General features: G+C 37.6%; 1 protein-coding gene and 1 pseudogene across 2 annotated transcripts in view; both read right to left on the minus strand.

Moving 5' to 3' along the window:
* Positions 1-13,472: 13,472 nt before the first annotated feature.
* Positions 13,473-17,379, minus strand: LOC132034821 (G-type lectin S-receptor-like serine/threonine-protein kinase At4g27290; annotated as a pseudogene).
* A 1,323-nt stretch (positions 17,380-18,702) lies between these two features.
* The window catches only part of LOC132033513 (G-type lectin S-receptor-like serine/threonine-protein kinase At4g27290), a 39,267-nt gene continuing 37,555 nt past the window's right edge, over positions 18,703-20,414 (minus strand). Inside the window, exons 4-6 of one of the 2 annotated variants that reach the window (XM_059423510.1) lie at positions 20,102-20,339; positions 19,861-20,020; positions 18,703-19,011 (exon numbers count right to left, since the gene is read on the minus strand). In XM_059423510.1, the coding sequence (XP_059279493.1) occupies positions 18,718-19,011; positions 19,861-20,020; positions 20,102-20,339 (692 nt within the window). In that variant the 3' untranslated portion in view covers positions 18,703-18,717. Of the gene's footprint in view, positions 19,012-19,446; positions 19,774-19,860; positions 20,021-20,101; positions 20,340-20,414 lie in introns of those variants that run through there. The other variant, XM_059423509.1, reaches the window with a different exon arrangement.

Raw genomic sequence — 20,414 nt, forward strand, 5'->3', positions numbered from 1 at the left:
TTTGATATTGAAACCTTTAAATCCGAATTTCCAGTGAATTGAAAGTGTTTTGAAGAAATCACCATTGAAGACCTTCAAGCTTTTTAAGAACACAAAATGGGTCTTGGTGATTGAGGGTTCAATTGGCTCTAATTCTTATTGGGCTTTGTTCTCCTAGTTAAGGGGAGCTTAGATCTAAAATTTGGAAGCAAAAAGGGATGATTTGAAGGTAGAATTAATTTTGGGTGTTCTTCATGTTCTTGAGCATCTTCATATATTCATCTTGAAGAAGAAGACCAAAAGAGGATGTTTGATCCGAAGTATTTCAACCAAGTTAGTGAAAAAGGTGTTTTCCACCCCAAAAGGGAAATACTAGGTTGTGTGGGTCCCAGAGTTCAAAAAAATTTAGAAAAAAAGGGCCCCCACATGGCACAATTGGCATGCGAACGCTGCCCACGTCAGCAGCCACGCAAGGGAAAGACAAATTCAATTACTCACTGGAAGTGGCTACATAGGCCGATGTTGGCCATGTACTAGGCCATTCTCGGCCACGTAACAAGCAAGGAGTGGATTGTTTTCACCCACACAGTAGTGTGTGGGCCACGTCAAGGGCCTTTGCTCAGCCACGTACACAAAGTTGGCCACGCAACACTACTATCCCTCGGCCACGTAACCTTCTAGCTACCTACGCACTAACCAAACCCTACCCACGCAGCCCAAAAAGCCACCCACGTACCCTCATTACACCATCTACGTACCCCAAAACCACCAACATGAAGGTGTGTTCCGAATTCAACTTTCTTTTTATCTTTTCTCAACTTCTTTGATTCTCTAAACTAATTAACAATGAGTAATCGTTCTTACTTGATTGTTTACTAGTTCTTGAGTCCTTTTTCTTTTCGTGCTAATTTCTTTCAAGTTTTTCTCTTTTAAGTCTCCGTTGAAACTTTCTTGGCTCAAGTCCGCTTATTTTGAGTCGTCCTTCTTTTGTTAAACAAGAATCTATTCCTCCACTTAAGCTTAGTAATCTTGTGGATTGATTGGACGAATGATTCATTACCAATTTCGGAAGAGCACTAGAGTGAGGTGAGTAGAGAGTTCAAATACGAGAGACGTGAGGAGCTTTTACTTCTAATATAGTTTGCTAGTTTTGCAGGTACAAATGTCTCATCAAAGCAATCAAGGAGAACATTCCCAAGTTGTGGAGGACCCGTCATGCATTGTGAACTCTATGAACATGATCATTAGGCAATTGGCAGAGTTGACATTGGAAATGGAAGGGATGAAGGAGCGACTGGGGAGTTTGGAGACAAAGGTGGTGCAAGTTGAGACCTCAAGTAGAGGGGGCACTCCCCATTCTTAAGTTGAAGGATATATAAGTAAGAACCCGGAAACTACTCCAACTATTACACCCGGTAAAATACATGCCTTATGCTTTCCCAACAACACCACATCACCTACCCAAAAGACTCCACAACCCCAACCATCCACCTTCCAAAACACCAATCCCCGAAATTACCCTCAAATGTCTTTGAACGCCTCAAGATGAACCAATACCACAAAGAACCCCACAAAACCTTTATCAAGCACCACCACAACTCTCATAAGACCCTTTCCAACACCAATTCCAAAACCCTCTTTATCATGAAGAAGTTGAGGAGGTGGCACACAATAAATGGTGGGATGAACCAAGATATAGAGGAAGACACTGGTTTGTTGCTAATAGAGGTAGAGAGAGACATGAAGGCTTTGGGATATTTCAAGGTCATGTCGCTAGGTTCTAAGGTCATGAAGACCGGGAAAGATGGCAAGGACATGAGGAGTGAGGAGATAATGATCGTAATTTGAATACCATCAAGGGGACACTCCCCAAGTTCAAATGTAGAAGTGATCCGGAAGAGTTTCTTGAATAGGAGTTGCTAAGTGAGAGGATTTTCCTCACCAACAATGTGTCGGAAGCCTTGAAGGCAAGGTATGCTCTCACTCAATTTGAGGGATACGCATCGACTTGGTAGGAATCCAAACAACGAGATAGGGCTCAACAACATATATTTAATCTACTTACTTGGCAAGAATTGGTTGAGCTTATGAAAATAAGGTATGTACCTCTCAACTACTACCAATAAGTGCTTAAGAAGGTGTATATGTTGAAACAAGGCAACAAAAGTGTTGAAGAGTACTTCGATGAGTTCAAGAACTTGAGAATAAAGTCCAAGATTGGAGAGCACGTAAACTACACTTTTAACAGATTTATGGCTAATTTGAATCATGAAATCTCCAAAACCATGAGGCTACAAACTTATAGGAGTCTAGAGGAAGTTTTTTATGATGCCTCTAAGGTGGAAGCCGACTTGAAGGATAAAAGGTTGTACAAGGCAAAGGTTACTTCATCTTCGTCATAGAGAAAAGGTAAATATATTTAGAAATCATCATGTACATGGGAAAATCCCAAAGCCACTACTCAAGCACCTCAATACAAAGCCGACTACAAATCCAAGGTGGACGATAAGGCCAAAAGAGGTAATAATGCTAAAACTATCTTTCCTCATCCTTCTACCATTCAATGCTTTAAATTTCAAGGTAGAGGGAATATTGCGAGTGAATGCCCTAATAGTAGAGAGTCATTGTGGTCCTACATGATGGGTACCGCACCGATGAGGAAGCGAAGGGTAGAGTTAATAAGGGTTATGAGGGAGAAAAAAGTGAGCATGAGGGAGATTCCAAGAGTGATGAGGAACAAATAATGGAGGAGAGGGTAGAATTTGCTATGGTAGTACGAAGAGCCATGGGTGCCATTGTGAGGGAAGAGCTTTACCAAAGAGAGAACTTATTCCATAGTAGGTGCAAGATAGGGGATAAAGTATGTTCGTTGATGGGAGTTGTACTAATGCGGTGAGTAAGATGTTGGTAGAACATATGAGATGCCCTACAAAGAAGCATCCTAGTCCTTACAAGATCCAATGGTTCAATGATTGTGGTAAAATGAGGGTCACCAAGCAAACCATTATTAAATTTAGCATTGGTAAATATCATGCTGAGATGTTGTGTGAGGTTGTACCAATTCATGTTCATCATTTGTTGCTTGGGAGACCTTGGCAATTTGATAGGGATGCTCAACGTAGTGGAAGATCCAACAAATACTCATTTGTAATGGATGGTAAGAAATACATCCTTGCCTCATTAACCCCCCTATCAAGTGAGTAAAGACTATAGAATAATGAAGGAACTCCGTGAGAGGGTTAAAATGGAGGAAATAAAGGTGAGTGAGAAGGAGACCCTAGTTGCTCAAGGAGAGCAACATTCAACTCAAGAGAAGGTCAATATGTGTATGGCTGCCAAATCAAGTAATTGTTTGAAGGGAGTTGATGAGAAACACTTCATGGTGTGCCTTGTCAACTAGGATCTTCTTTTTCATACTAACCGAGCTACTAGCACTTTGTCTAGTAGTGCGACTTCTCTTTTGCAGGACTATGCATAGTGAGCTATTTCCGGAAGAGATGCCTAAGGGATTGCCTCCATTTAGGGGTATTGAACATCAAATTGAATTTATGCCCGGATCTCAAATTCCAAACAAACCGGCATATATAAGCAATCCGGAAGAAACAAATGAGTTGCAAAGGCAAGTTGAAGAGCTTCTTGAGAAGGGTCTAGTGAAAGAGAGTCTTAGTCCATGTGTCGTTCCAGTGATTTTAGTTCCAAAGAAAGATGGCACTCGGAGGATATGCATTGATTGTAGAGCCGTCAATAAAATAACGGTAAAGTATCGACATCCTATTCCTAGACTAGATGATATGTTGGATGAGCTATGTGGCTTAAGTGTGTTTTCGAAGGTTGATCTTAGGATTGGCTATCACCAAATTAGAATGAACTCCGGTGATAAGTGGAAAACAGCCTTTAAAACCAAGTTTGGCCTCTATAAGTGGCTTGTCATGCCATTCGGCCTAACCAATGCACCTAACACCTTCATGAGGTTGATGAATCATGTCTTGAAACCCTTTATCAATAAATTCGTGTTAGTATATTTTGATGACATTCTTGTGTATAGCAAATCTATTGACGAACATGTGGGCCATTTGAGGCTAGTGTTTGATGTTTTATTGCGTGAAAGATTGTTTGCTAATATCAAGAAGTGTTCCTTTTGTGTTGATAAAGTGGTATTCTTTAGTTTTTTTGCGAGTGTGAATGGTGTGGAGGTCGATAAAGAAAAGGTGGAATCCATTAGAACTTGGCCAATTCCTAAAAATGCAACTGATGTAAGGAGTTTTCATGGGTTGACAAGTTTCTGTAGGTGATTTGTGAAGGGGTTAGTGCTATTTCCTCTACCTTAACCGAATTGACCAAGAAAGATGTACCTTTTGTTTGGGGGGATGAGCAAGAGAAGGCGTTTCGAGAATTGAAGTCCTTGTTGAGTTTTTCACTATTTTTGCAATTGCCAAATTTTGACAAGATGTTTGAGATTGAGTGTGATGCTTTCGGCGTAGGCATAGGTGGAGTTTTGATGCAAGAAGGTAAATTGTTGGCTTATTTTAGTGAGAAACTAAAAGGTGCCTCTTTCAACTACTCTACTTATGACAAAGAGTTGTATGCACTTGTTAGGGTGTTATCTCATTGGCAATACTATCTATGGTACAAGGAGTTCGTTATCCGGTTGGATCATGAGTCCTTGAAACACTTGAAGGGCCAATCAAAGCTAAATAAGAGGCATGCAAAGTGGGTGGAGTTCATTGAAACATTTACAAGCGAGGCAATGAGAATGTGGTAGCAGATGCTTTATCTAGAAGGTATGTTTTGCTAAATGCTATGACTTCTAGAATGATGGGATTTGATAGCCTCAAGGGATTTCAAGATCCCGATTTCAAAGAGATTTTTGAAGAGTTGACTCAAGAGAAGAGGGCTGACCGGTTCCAACTTGTTGATAGGTTCTTGTTCAAGGATGGCAAGGTTTGTGTACCTATGAGCTCATAAAGGGAGTTATGTGTGAAAAAAGTCCATAGTGGAGGAATGATGGGGCACTTTGGAGTGACCAAGACACTTGACATCCTTTATGAACAATTCTATTAGCCAAAGATGAGGCATGATGTGGAAAAGCTTTGTGGTCAATGTTTGGAGTGTAAGCAAGCAAAATCGAAGACTCGGCCTCAAGGTTTGTATACTATCCTTCCCACCCCTAATGGTCCTTGGATAGACACTTCTATAGATTTTGTTTTGGGTCTTCCAAGAACCAAAAGGGGACATGATAACATATTTGTGATGGTAGATAAATTCTAAAAAATGTCTCCTTTTATACCAGGCCACAAGTGTGATAATGCATCTCATGTAGCATCCTTATTTGTTATTCATGTGCTTAAATTTCATGGAGTACCTCGCACTATTGTTAGTGATAGGGAATTTAAATTTCTTAGTCATTTTTTGTTACACCCCGTGGTTTTTGTACATTGGAATTCGTCGTATGTTAGTGGCCCTAGCCTTGGATACGGGAGATACTAAGGTTAAATGAGGTTAGACGAGTTTATCCTATAGTTAAAAAGGGTTAAGTTCACGTTTAGTAAGTATTGGAAGGATTTAAGGTTGAAAAAATCGACGAGAATATGTTTCGAAAAAAGATGGGTTTTACGGTCAGATATACGGACCGTATATCTGGCTGACCTCCACCGTAAATTGATTCCAGAAAAGGGTGAACCACTGGTGGGATTCTACGGTCCAATTATACGGACCGTATAATTTTTACAGTCCGTAAAGTTGACCGTAAATCTGGGTCGGCCCAGATTTTTTTTTTTTTTAGTTATATATCCGACCCTTACTCATTTTATTTCATTTCCAACATTTCCCAAGTTCTTGAGAGCTCTAGAACCTTCTTCCACATATATTTAACCAAACCCAAGTGAAATCAAAGATCAAGAGGCAAAAATCAAGAGATTCAAGTGTTAGGAGGCTCACTAGGGTTTGTCAAATCCAAGAATTCCTTTGGTGTTAAAGTTGGGGTTTTACTCAAGTGGATAATTTAATCCAAAGCTTATCCTTATGTGATAAAAGGTTAGTTTTCACATCTATTTCATGTTATTAAGAATGCTTAGTTGTTGAACAACTTGATTGAAGGAAGAAAGTGGAAGAGGAAGTTCAAATGTGGATTTGATGATATTTTGAGTAGTAATTAACTTGAGTTATCATTGTTAGAGTGTTTTGAGTATAATCTTGTTATAAAGGGTAATAATAATGATGAGGGAGTGTTGTATACAAGTGCATAAGGATTGTAAAGAAGTTGTTATTATAAATGGATTATGAGAATGAGTTTTGGGAGTTGATTTGGAATATAGTGGAAGTAGATGGAATAGGGGAAGTACTGACCAATTTTCGCTAGCTTACTAATTATTCTAGCTTGAACTTATGAGAATTTCTAAGACTTGACGTTAGTGTGAATCCTCTTAAATGTAGATTGTGAGCTTGGAAGGAGAAACGTTAAGTAGTTAAGGAAACGCAAAGGTATGTAAGGTTAACCCTTCTTTCTTGAGCCATGATTCCATTGTTGTGAACCTATGCATGAAATTCATAATGTCTTCCATGATGACTCCATTCCTAGAAATGCTAAAGTTCATAGTTCTTGATACTCTCATTATACCATTGATCTCATCCTACGATAGTTGGTCCCCTAAGGAAAGATATAGTGATAATGATAATGATGACGTTGCTTTCACTTATGTATTCTTATGTGTAAATATATATGTATAAAGCTATGTTGTGACACCGAGCCTATATGGCCGGGTATGATATCTATTGCGCGCACACCACTGCAGTTGGGTACGGACAACATCGAGCCTTGTTATGGCCGGGTATGGGTAACACTGAACCTACACGGTCGGGTATGGTATCATTATATATATATGTATATGTAAATGTATGGAAAGCTTTCTTTAGAAAAAGGTTAAATAAGCATGATGAACGTCTCAAGAGGTATAAATGGCCCTCTTATCTTATGTTATTCTTTATAATCTTATCATGTTATTACCTATGCTTTACATACTCAGTACATTATCTGTACTGACGTCCTTTTGTTTGTGAACGTTGCGTTCATGCCCGCAGGTAGATAGGGAGACAGACTCGACCCTAGGCTGCCTCATCAGAGATTGCATAGCAGTGCTTCTTTTGATCCGGAGCTGCATTAGCTGGTACTATTATTTTGCGTACATATATGGGCATGGCGGGGTCCTGTCCCGTCTTTATGATGTTACATACTCTTCGTAGAGGCTCGTAGACAGATGTGTATAGCTAGATATCCCCCAGCCTTGTCGGCTCATATCTTGTATATTATTTTGATAGCCTGCATAAAACTTATGTATATATGGGCACCGTTAGTGATGTTTATATAAAGGTGCTTTCTTCTGATGAAAATTTGTGTTAATTGGCGCATGGTAAATATGAGTTAACCATATGGCTCAACTAGATGTGATTATAAGGATACGTTAAGAGGTGCTCGGTAGGTTAGCTCCGGGCACCCGTCATGGCCCTCTGGTTGGGTCGTGACATTTTTGGAAGAGTCTATGGGGTGCACTTGGCACCAAGCTCATGTTTTCTACTTCTTGTCACACTCAAATGGATGGACAAACCGAAGTAGTGAAGAAGACTCTTGGAAGCATGCTTAGGTGTGTGATCAGAGGAAAACCAACTTCTTGGGAGGACCATTTACCTTTGATTGAATTTGCATATAATAGGTCTCTCCACTCCTCTATTGGCATAACTCCATTTGAAGTTTGCTATGAGTTTAATCATTTGTTTCCTTTAACCTTAACCCCCTTGTCTAGTGATGTTGTTGTGAGTTTAGATGCAAAGCAAAGGGCGGCTGAAATGGTAAAGATCCAAGCCAAAGTGAAGGAGAACATTGAGAAGATCAACACAAGTGTGGCCAAGAGACAAAACAAAGGCTGAAAGCGAGTGAACTTCCAACCAGATGATTGGGTTTAGGTTCACTTTCTAAAGGAAAGTTTTACCCAAATGAGGAAAGGCTAACAAGAGATGGGCCATTCAAAGTCCTTGAGATGATCAATGACAATGCCTACAAGATCGACTTACCAAGTGAGTATGATGTCCATAATATTTTCAATGTAAGTGATCTATCTTCTTTTGTTGTAGATGATTCTTTAGATTCGAGAACGAATCCTTTCCAGGAAGGGGAGGATGATATGACCCCAAAGAGCTTAAGACCTTTCACTCGTAGCCAAGCAAGGGAGCTCCAAGAGCTACAATTGTTCATGAAGAGAGGGACGTTGAAAGAGCTTGAAGAGAAGATCTCACGAGTATACAACGTTTGGGAGATAGCTTGGGAAGAGATTGAAGAGGAAGCCACAAGAAAAGAGGCTACTACACAAAGTGGATAGAAGTGCAAAACTGCAAATAAGGATAGACGTGCAATTCATGGCTAAGGAGTACAATTCGTGGCTAGGAACACAATTCATGGCTAGGAGTGTCATTCAAGGCTAGAATTGCAATTGCAATTGCAATTGGGCATATGGAGTAAAGGGCCATGTTGGGTTATTTCCGCAAAGGCCACTTTTGGGCCTCTGTTGTAATAGGCAAAACTATAATAGTTGCCTTAGTCTTTCATTTACTTTTAGCTTGAACATTGATGAAAAACCTAAATTGGTGATTATAGGTTGTTTGGTAGATTATCTAAGTATCTTAGTTGAGTGATTAGTGTGATTTGTTAGCTGTTAAAGAATCTTGTCCTTGAAGTTCATTTGAATTACTCACTCTGCGGATTTCAATTTGTGTAATTCCTTTTGGGTTTCAATTAGTTTAGGTGCTAATTAGTTGAGTTCTATTGAGAGGTTTTGGTTCTTCCCCATATTTGCTCATAAACTCAATCCAAATTTTGTGTAACTCCTATCTTTTAATTTCCGCATTTGTTTTGTTTAGATTTCTTAGAGTTTCACCCTAGGATTTCTATCACCTATCTTGGGAGGTAGAAGCTGTTTTTGGTAGACCATAACCCCAAAACCTCAAAAAAGAATTATGGATTCCGAGAGAAGATTCATTTCACTATTTCTTACCGTCTCTATTGTTTTAACTACATATACCGTATTATTAACAGAAGGTGCAAGGCCTATGGATATGGCTAGCTGAATTGATAGAGAAAGAAGCCATCCTACTAATCACATCGTTGCCAAGAGGTCGAGTTCCACCACCGCACTCTTTTACAATTGAGATAACAGAAGGGTTTCCAGGTGTATCTTACAACTGAGATTTTACATTTTATGAGTTACTCTTATTAGTAAAGAAACTTATCAGCACTTGGCGAATACATCAAGTTTGTTAGTTATTGTTGCCTATGTTACATGGATTTGTTATACTTGCAGATACGTATCCATTATGGTTGTGTGCAAGTATATATCTAATATGAGTACTACAGTTCTTTAAATTTTTAATTTATCTTCCAAAGTTCAATAACAAACCTAAGCCTGTTATCCAGGCCGGTTATAACCGGTTAACCGGAACCGGTAAAACCGGCATCGGAACTGGCCCTGATATACCGGTTTAGCGGTTGCGAAAATCGTAGTATACCGGGCCGGTTACGATTTTTTTTTTTTTGAACAGTTTAATTGGTTAACCAAAACCGGCCGGTTAACCGGTAAAATTTTAATTTTTTTTTTTTTTAAATTAAGGCTAATATAGATGTTAGTTGGCCGTTGCCCAACGGTCCAAATTTATTTTTGCCCGTTGCCTCTCATTTTTGGCCCCCCTCCACCCCCCAAATTTTTATTTTTAACACTTCAACCCCTTTTTCACTCTTATATAAATCCCTCTCCATTTTATTTTCATCCACACCAATTTTCTCTTCTCAAATCTCAAATTCTCTCAATTATTAGCTACTTTAAAATTACAAGTTCTCTCAAATTCTTAATTATTAGCTACTTTAAAATTACAAGTTCTCTCAAATTCTCAATTATTAGCTATTTTATATTTTGCAATTATACAAAAACAAAGTGTTGGTGGAGTTGGTGGATTTGCAAGTCTAGCCGCCTTCAATTCAACATTTGTTTTGGCGGAATTTATTTCGGCAATTTTCGCAATTTATTTTCTTGCGATTATTTACTTGCGATTTAATTATGTCTAAGAGAGTTAGAAGAGGTGGTAGTAGTCGGGGGAGGAGAAATATGGAGGAAACATTTGTGCCGGAAACAAAAGCGTATATGATAGGTCAAGTTGACATTACTCAAAATAATCCAATTTTATATCATGAAGCATTAGAACACCGATTTGGCCCAACTTATAATGAAGTTGTTGATGATGATGACATTGATGACGAAACACAATCATCAGAAAATCTGATAGGAGATACACAACAAGCACAACAACCATAACAATCACAAACACAACAAAAACCGACAAAAAATCGTAAAGTTTGAAATTTTATGACTAAAGATAGGGAGAAAGAAATAGTCACATGTAATTTATGTAAAAGAATATTTTCATTCAAGTATAGGAACAGTAAGGATGGGGGAACGGGTTCACTAAGGACTCATTTATTGACTATGCATAAGGACGTTTGGTTTGGAGGAACGGGTTCCGTAGGGGTACTCAACGAACAATAGACCCACATACCGGAAAAACTTTTAGTTACAACAAAAAGAAAGACCGTGTAGAGATAGCTAAAATGGTAGCTTATGATTGTTTACCATTTTCCTTTCCTTCGGGGCCGGGTTTTGTTACTTATATTCAACGAAGTTATAATCCGATGTTTGAGGGTATTCCTAGAAGTACTTGTAGAGCGGATATTATTGATTTATATAAAAAATATAGATTTCATTTGCGCCATGCACTTAATTCTTTAAATTATAATGTTTCTCTTACCGTCAATATTGGTCTTAATCTTAATAAGTTAGAATTTTTTGCTATTATATGTCATTGGATAGATGATAATTGGGTCATGCAAATAAGAATTATAACTTATTTATATGATGAAGGGAAGGGTCGTGATGATCTTTCCTTGTGATGATCTTTCCTTCTTATTGATGTTCTCATGTTTAAATAGGTTTGTTTGTAACAAACTTATTTGAACATGAGTACATCAATAAGAAGGAAAGATCAGCACATATCGAGCATTTACAAGCATAACTCTAACAAAGGCATGTACCATAAAGGGAAATAATCAATTAAAGACCTTCCTTCAATTTTATTAGTACTATTTTTGTCCCAATTTATGTCAACACTGTTTGGCTAGACACAAAGTTTAAGAAAGGTTGTTGAACTTGTGGAAAGGGTGCCACATTGTTGAAGGAGTTAGTGACTTGCATGGTCACTCAACTTATGAAAATTGGACGCCATAGTTACTTAACTTTATTTTATCTTTTAAAATCCATTCAATTTTACCTAGTTAACTTCTATGATGATTTTAGTAGGAAATACAATTTCCGGGTACCTATTTAATGATTGACGTTGCAGCTATGAAAAAAAAAAAATTAAAATTTAAAATCAACATTAAAAGTTTTTTAGAACCCAACTCACCCAAAATCCGACTCAACTTTTGACCCGACCCGCTTAATAGCCATGAGATGAAATAACTTTGAAGAAACCGACGTTTACCCAAAAAGGTGATTAAAAGGGGATAATTGATAAAGGCTAAAATAATTTCCTTCCATTTAAAAGGTGTTTGTTCCTACCCCGATACCATTATCAGACTCCCCTGGCCATTCAGGCTAAAGAACAAATTCAGACCATTCCTAAAGTTATAAATTTCATTTTTTTTTCTTTTACCCAAAAGTTTTTACAAACAAGTTAAGATAATTAAGATGAATAATAATTGAAGAGTCGTCTCTCTCTATCTCGGTGCGCGATTCGGTAAAGATTAAAAAAGTTAAAACCTTCAAGATGGATCCAGGTGTGGATGACGATACCAAGCCGCGTTGTAAGACTTCTTCCTTTCCTTTTTTTTTTTTTTTTCTTCTTCCTATTGTAAGCGAGCACTATAAAATTGATGCTTTTGTTTTTAATTAAGGAAATTTTGATGCGTTCATAAGCTTGAATTGGTTGATTTGCAGTTAGTATGTACCTTTCAAGTTTCAACTAATATAACAGATCGCCGCCTTGGTGTTATTTCAGAATCGCCCATTTATGCAGAGGGTTATATACCTCTATTCATTTTGTAAAGCCCCTTTTAACTAATTTCCTCCAGGGAAGAAGGATATGGTCATTATTTCTCTTTTCTCTTTCTATTTTTCTCCAGTGTCTGCACTCTGCTAACATGGACAGTGGTGAATGCTAAGGATGATTCTGTTTGCTCAATTAGAAAATTGTTCCTTTTCGCGTATTAGAGTTTATTACTAAATTGAAGTTTAGGTTTTTTATTTTTATAACCGTGGTGTCCAGGCCAGCTTGTGCACACCTCGACTAATTCCATGGGATACCTGCCACTCTCCTACTAGCAACAGGTACCAGGTAACTCTGTTTAACTAGGCTAGAACAGATGGGAGAAATCACGTAGTGTATTGTCTCTGGGAATTGAACTTGAGACCTCATGGTGCTCAACTCACTTCATTGACCATTAGGCCACACCCTTGGGTGCAAATTGAAATTTAGTTGTATGTCTCACAAATGCAAAAACAGATCAAGTTAAGGTGAAGGGCAGCTTAAATTTAGATAATAGCTTTTTACCATTTTCTAGATATACTTTACCAACAAAACTGGAGTTACAACACGCGAAACTTCCACTACTAACATAAATTTTGTGACATAGCTAATATTTCTGGAAAACAAATGAACATCCTTAGAAGTTTTGTGATATAAACATGTCTAATATTTCTAATCAAAGAACAATAGAAATAGAAGAAGATTTCATTCTTAAGTAGATAACATCTTCTGCTAGAATCAAAGTTCTATGTTATTTCTAAAATTGTTGTTCATGTGCACACACGTCAAAATAGTTATCTTGTTCACACTCTACCGAGGTTCTAACAATGTGATTGTGACTTCATTCTTTGAACTTCCTGTCTGCGATACTGAGTTTTGTGCACCACGTACCTTTCTTTCCATTAAAAAACCTGGTTCTTTAGCTTCTGGCAGTAGATTCTCATTACCCAACATCTGAACCACAGAAAACATGTTTGGCCTATCTTCTGGGCATTGTTGCATGCATGACAGACCCACTTCGATTGACCTTAAAACTTGAGAAAAATGACAAGAATCAGCTGGCAGCTGCTCATAAGTTAGTTCCAGTGACCTATCTTCTTTATAAAGCTTCCATGCCTGTGTGAGTTTAGATCTTATGGGTCATGACAAATTAAATGCGTTGTAAAGAAGAAGAAAAGAGTTATATATGTAATGCAGACTATGTATAGAGGGCCTACATGACCGAGAAGGTTAAGGTTGTGATCTTGATGGACAAATCCTCTATTTCTGTTGCTACTCACAATCTCTAACAACAAGACGCTAAAGCTAAATACATCTGATTTTACCGAGAAGATCCCGTCTACTGCATATTCAGGAGACATGTAACCACTGTGCCAACAAAACAACACCGTGAGAATTAAAGAAGCAAGATGTCATATGAGAGTGCACTGTATGGTATTAGAGATTCTTATTGTGTCCCAACCACATTGCATGTTTTTGCTCCCATCTCATTTCCTGCAACACTTCTAGCCATGCCAAAATCTGATATCTTAGGATTCATATCTGTATCTAGCAAAACATTGCTTGCTTTAAGGTCTCTATGGATAATTCGTAGTCGAGAATCTTGATGAAGATATAATAAGCCACGAGCAATTCCGCTTATGATGTCGAAACTCTTTGGCCAATCTAGTAATGTGCTCTTTGTTTTATCTACAAAATAAGCTTTCTTGTTAGCAGCTTCTTTCATGTTATGCCTAATATAGCAAAGTATTACTCATTTTAGCTTGTGTAGTGGGTTAGATATCCGAACCAAATATGTATGAATCCAGGCTTTTGTTAGGCATGTATTCATAAATCAACATCTTTTCTTCCCCTTGAATGCAGCAACCCAGAAGTCTCACAAGATTTCGATGCTGAAGCTTGGCAATATAGGTAACTTCGTTCTTGAATTCATCGAGTCCTTGCATGGATGTCCTTGAGAGTCTCCTCACATCAATTTCTTGTCCCTCTTCCAGCACTCCCTAGTAATGACAAAGGTATATCAGGGGAACATAGATTTTACAAAGATGTGAATATTGCAGAATGAAAAATATCTCTGACACACTAATCTCGAGCAACAACTGGTTACTATTCCAACAAATTTGTAGTTTATACTTTATAAACAGGTCAAAATCCACCCTCTCCAATTTTGTTGTTGTCCGAAAAGTTATTTGTGACTCTTGGTATTGTCGACAATTGGAACATTGGCAGCTCAAATTCGTCTTGGAGTTTTAGTTTCTTCTTCTTTTTCTATATGTACAACAAAATCAGTCCTAGCAGAATCATTGCCATCAACAACGAGAAACTCACCGCGAGTATCTCTTCCTTCATTTTGGTTGAATGTGCCTCAGATGCTACAACCATTTTTTTAATCAGCCACTTCAAATCGAGATAGGCCTTTTTTTTTTTTTTTTTTTTTTTTTGCATAATATGGTCTCCATATGTTCCAAAACTAAGTTTACAAACACATTATTACAAATTTCTTTAAGATAAGTTCTTACCTAGCTCTGAAGAATGCATCCTGATATAAATATCTTGTCCTCTTCCAGAGAGCTTTCTGATATCAATCAACTCCCCATACCAAAACAAGCAATCCTTATCTCCATTGCCTATATCTAGACTTGAATAAGCTGTGCAAGAGCTGTTCCTGGAGCATACGTGCCTACTGTCTTCGAGTGTCATGGTTTTATTGTACTGAGAGTGCTCAGTATCCGGCAACTTAATTCCAGAATATTTTAGAAATACATGTTCCTTGTTGCAGTGATATGGTTTCCTCTGAACACACCCTTCTGACCAATCTCCCGTTTCCCATTGTTGTGGATATTTAGGTAGAAACTTTTCCAAACATCCACAAACAGGGGAACTATCTATGACACAGCTCCCATAGGCACCACATAATCTATATGTATCACAAGTATACAGAGGAATGTTGAGGTAAAGATGCCAACTCTTGGTTCGATCCACCCACATCAACCGTTGTATATAACCATTGTTAGTCAGGACTAGCCTTGATAACACCAAGCTGTTAATGAGGGAAAAACTCTGTAAACTTCCTCCTTATTGAAAACAAATTGAAATGTATATATGCTGTTTTGTATTTGTAGTGGTGCGGGTGCTCCACTCCACCGTAAGCCATTCCATGGTCCTGCTCGAGCTAATAACCTTGTGCCACGTCTGGTGAGGCCCCGTGGATATCCAGTAGGATCAATGTGGAGAGTGAATTCCCCTGGAGTTGGATCATTATCGTTCTTCCAAGCCGAAAGGTATACCTCATGACCAGTTTTAAATTTTTTGCCAAGCTTCATATTAGGCAAGAACGTATCTGTTGGAAAATTGAAGCTCTGCCAAAGGAAATTTTCTGGATTTGCATCATTTGCATCTTTCACAACAAGATTACCTGAATCCAAAAGTAGTGCAACTGGATTTTGGACTGATCGTGAGGTGTATAATTTCATTCTTGTCACCAAAAAGAACAAGTATCCCTGGTTTGGTGACCTTTAAAACAGCAGAAGATGTGTTTGTGAGTGGTTGTTCTCTGTTGGCAACCCATACAACTGTTTGCACATGAGGAAGAATTTGCTTGTACCATATCCCAATATATCGTTTTGAGGAACCAATGGGGCTGAAAAACCCCATCTCAAAGGTTCCACCAGATGAAACAACAGTTTCACCATATGGATGAACTGATTTGTAGTGATTACATCTGTTGTAGTAGAAATCTTGGGTATAAAAGAGTAGAAAAACAGTATAAAAAGTAGCAGGAGAGCTTCCATCAATGATGCCTTTGATGTCTAAGCCTTTTAATCTGGTCGCCTATATATAGCCTATGATATTTAGACTTAAGGTGCTACGTCACAGTCTTGAAATTGTGTTAATTACTTCACAACCTTTGGGACAAGGCAACTGCACTACTGTTATTTCTACTAGTCGTTATCGCATATGAGGATTGAAGGCTCTTATTGCCTCTTCCTTGAGTTTATTTCCAACATTTGGAAAGTATAACAAGACAGAAGGCTATGGGCCAACCCACCAAGACCTGAGAAATTCCTCACAAAGTTTGTCATACGACAACTATGAAGAAATTGCAGGGTTTGTCCTTCCAATGGGTTGATATTTAATTTTGCCCTTCGAAATTGAACGTATGCCTAGCAGGGCATAAGTTCTTTAAGGACGCGGGGCATTATTTGTAGGATATTATGATGCGAATATATAAACTTATGTCCTGCGAAAAAATTATTTGTTATGAGAGGCAAAGTTTAAAGACCAGCACAAAATAGGGACAAAAGTGCAAATGACCCTACGACAACTTGCAACAAGTTGATATTCAGGTTCAGCCCTTCTTCAAATTTTTGTCTATGTGATCTGTATTTCTTTTTCTTTACATTATGAAGTGCTACCTACATTATTGAGGCTACTGGGTACTTGAATGACCCTACGACAACTTGCAACAAGTTGATATTCAGGTTCAGCCCTTCTTCAAATTTTTGTCTATGTGATCTGTATTTCTTTTTCTTTACATTATGAAGTGCTACCTACATTATTGAGGCTACTGGGTACTTGAACACGTACGGTTCTCTCCCGACATTATATTTTTATTTTGGAAGCTCGTAATATCACTCAAAGATATTGATTAAGCATCCAATCTTCCAAAGTAATCTTAGATTAAAGGTAGTTGAGCGTCCGCAACTTAAAACTTCTGGGTCCGCAAGATTGTCTCGCTTCTCTCCCTTCTTTCCGTTCTTTTTGGGCGCTTAAGTTGTCAATTAGCAAATTTTTCAACGATGCAACTAGTCATTAAAAAAAAAAAAGTAAGTATATTTGAGTAGCAACCCACCCCAGAGCTGCCTGATCGGCAGTGTCCTAGCTCCCATATATACCAAGTTATCCTGGATTGACTCCAATAAATTTCACAGAAAAACATGTGTTTTCATAGTGTAATATCTATGACATGCAAATTGGCGAAGATTTTGGATAGCTATAGAAATCAACTTGTTAAATTGCAGTGGGTTAAAAGTCCTTTTCTGGCACTCTAACTTAGCAGTATACCACTTAAAGAAGAGAGGAAGTTGCCGTGCAAGTTGGGCAAAGCTTATTAGTATGACTTCCATGTGACAGTAAACCACAAAAGGACAGTGTACGTCCTTCAATTTGATGTGATATATACATGGAGGACCACATGTTCAACCCCACTCTTAAATTCATATTTTGGAATATTCATCAAACTGGAATAGAACGTGCCATATGATTAGCTTCACTCTTGTGCATCTTCCACTTGGGATGATGATGGCTATTTTTCAAAGAAAGAGCCGAAACTATTTTTATATAACGTAGTCAATGATATGACATTCACAGCCATAGGGAATATTAAAATTCAAATCCAATTTGTTCTGCGTAAACAATAACAACAATGCACAATAACTGGATGATATTGAAGCCACTTCAAATTAAGTCGGGAGTATGTCTAGATTGATAGAACCATTTGCTATGTAAATATGTCATAAAATTCGAAAGAGCATAGGTCGAACTCATCGATTTATCATAGCACCAGTTGCTATGTAAATATGTCTTAAGATTTGAAAGATCATAGATGGAAAGCATCGATATATCGGAATATAAGATAAGAACATAGAGCCACCACAAATCAGAATCTGCTGGATAATCCCACCCCACTCACAACTCTCTCGTATAATATTCATAGCATGTATTGACATATGATTAGCCTAACAACATGTCATGTAGTAGAGTCGTTTCCTTTAGCGGCACATAACTATATCCAGAGGTGGTTCTAAGATTGGTTCTAAGATTTTAAGTTTAATGAGTCTACCTTTTAATATATGTATAGAACATAGAATGACAATAAAACAATAAAAGAGAAGAAAGACGGATATTATAGCTATCTCCACGCGTGTTTAAGCCACACAAACCTTCTTTTCTTATACACTTCACGTTCTGTTCTATGCTTGAAGATGAGTATTTTCATGGTTGGGAGGAGTGGGAGCTGAGGGTGAGGGAAGAAGGATATGGTCTTTATTTCTCTTTTCTGTTTTTCCACTTTGTCTGCTAACATGGACAACGACGAATGCTAATGAGGATTCTGTTTGCTGAGTTAGAAAATAAGGTTAATTATGATATGATTGGGTAATGACTAGGGTTTGTTTTGGTGCGAACTTCTAATGGAGGACCTAGTTAAACCATTTGACATAGGTCATGGACAAATTTGGAACTTGAAACAAAAGTGAAGGTAAAGGGCGGTTCTAAATATATTCTAACTAGAAATGGATTTCCAAAAGTGAAAAACTTCAACTGCTTATATGGATTTGTGATTTGTAGTAACATGGTAAAACTTGTTGTAGCTAATAGTTCTGGGAAAACAGATTAACATCTTTAGAACTTTTGTGATATAAACATATCTAATATTATATTCAAAGAACAATAGAAATAGAAGAGGATTTCATCCATAAGTAGCTAACATCTTCAGGTAGAAAAATTCAAATTGCTGTTTAACTTAGATACTGTTATATTATTCAAGAATCAAAGTTCTATGTTATTTCTAGAATTACTGTTTGTGTGCACACAAGTCAAAATAGTTATCTTGTTCACACTCTACTGAGGATCTAACAATGTGATTGTGACTTCATTTTTTGAACTTCCTGTCTGCGATCCTGATTTTGCTTCATCAAATACGTTTTGGTCGGTGAAAAATCCCGGTTGTTTAGCTTCTGGCAGTAGAGTCTCATTAGCCAACATCAGAACCACACAAGTCATGTTTGGTCTATCTTCTGGACATTTTTGTACGCATAATAGACCCACTTCTATTGACCTTAAAACTTGAGATATATGACTAGAATCAGCTAGTTTCTCATCAATTAGTTCCAAGGACCTATCTTCTTTATAAAGCTTCCATGCTTGTTGTAGTTTAGATCATGGATTATGACAAATACCATGTGTTGTAAAGAAGGAAAAAAGAGTGTGATAAAATATAACAGACTATTCTCATTTGTTGTGCAATTCAAATAAAATATGCATCTTTCTTCAAACTAACTTTGTTGATAATATTTTGTTTTTTCCCAAGAAGTACAATGCAATTTGAATATTCATGTATCATTAAAGAATGAGCAACTACTTTTTGAGGTGAATGCAGGTTCTTGGCATCATTGGATTAATTGATAAATTTCTGCTCATTTACTCATAGTTTTCTGCTCACGAATTTGTAAGTTTTTTTCTTTTCATCTTTCAAAAAGTTAAATAGTTAGGATTTAATCTAGTCCAGAAGATGTGTGATTGCTCTATTGAAAAAGAGGATGTGCCAAAATGTTTTGTTATTACCTTGTTGTTTGTGACTTATCTTGTCACACTCTACCGAGGATCTAACAATGTGATTGTGACTTCATTTTTTGAACTAGCTGTCTGCGATCCTGATTTTGCTTCGTCAAATATGTTTCTTTCTGTGAAAAACCCTGGTTCTTTAGCTTTTGGCAGTAGACTCTCATTAGTCAACATCTGAACCACAGAAAACATGCTTGGTCTATCATCTGGACGTTGTTGCACGCATAATAAACCCACTTGGATTGACCTTAACATTTGAGAAATATGGCAAGAATCAGCTAGCGGTTCATCGATTAGTTCCAGGGACCTATCTTCTTTGTAAAGCTTCCATACCTGTTTAAGTTTAAATCATATGGATCATGACAAATTCCGTCTGTTGTAAAGAAAAATATGAGTTATTGTGTGCGATACAGATTATACTGTGCTTACATGACCGAGAAGGTTAAGGTTGTGATCTTGATGGAAAAATCCTCTATTTCTCTTGCAACTCACAATCTCTAACACCAAGACACCAAAGCTAAATACATCTGATTTTACTGAGAAGATCCCATCTATTACATATTCTGGGGACATGTAGCCACTGAGCCAAAAAAGCAGCACCATGAGAATTTTAAGGAAGATGTCATATGAGAGTTCATTGTATGATATTACAGATTCTTACTGCGTCCCAACCACATTGCGTGTTTTTGCTCCCATCTCATTTCCTGCAACACTTCTGGCTAAGCCAAAATCTGATATCTTAGGATTCATATCTGTATCTAGCAAAACATTGCTTGCTTTAAGGTCTCTATGGATTATTCGTAGTCGAGAATCTTGATGAAGATATAATAAGCCACGAGCGATTCCGTTTATGATGTCGAAACTCTTTGGCCAATCAAGTAATTTGCTCTTTGTTTTATCTACAAAATAGCTTTCTTGTTAGCAGCTTCTTTCATGTTATGACTAATAAATCAAAGTATTGCTCATTTTAGCTT

Source organism: Lycium ferocissimum, chromosome 10 (genome assembly GCF_029784015.1).
Source record: "Lycium ferocissimum isolate CSIRO_LF1 chromosome 10, AGI_CSIRO_Lferr_CH_V1, whole genome shotgun sequence".
Lineage (NCBI taxonomy): Eukaryota > Viridiplantae > Streptophyta > Magnoliopsida > Solanales > Solanaceae > Lycium > Lycium ferocissimum.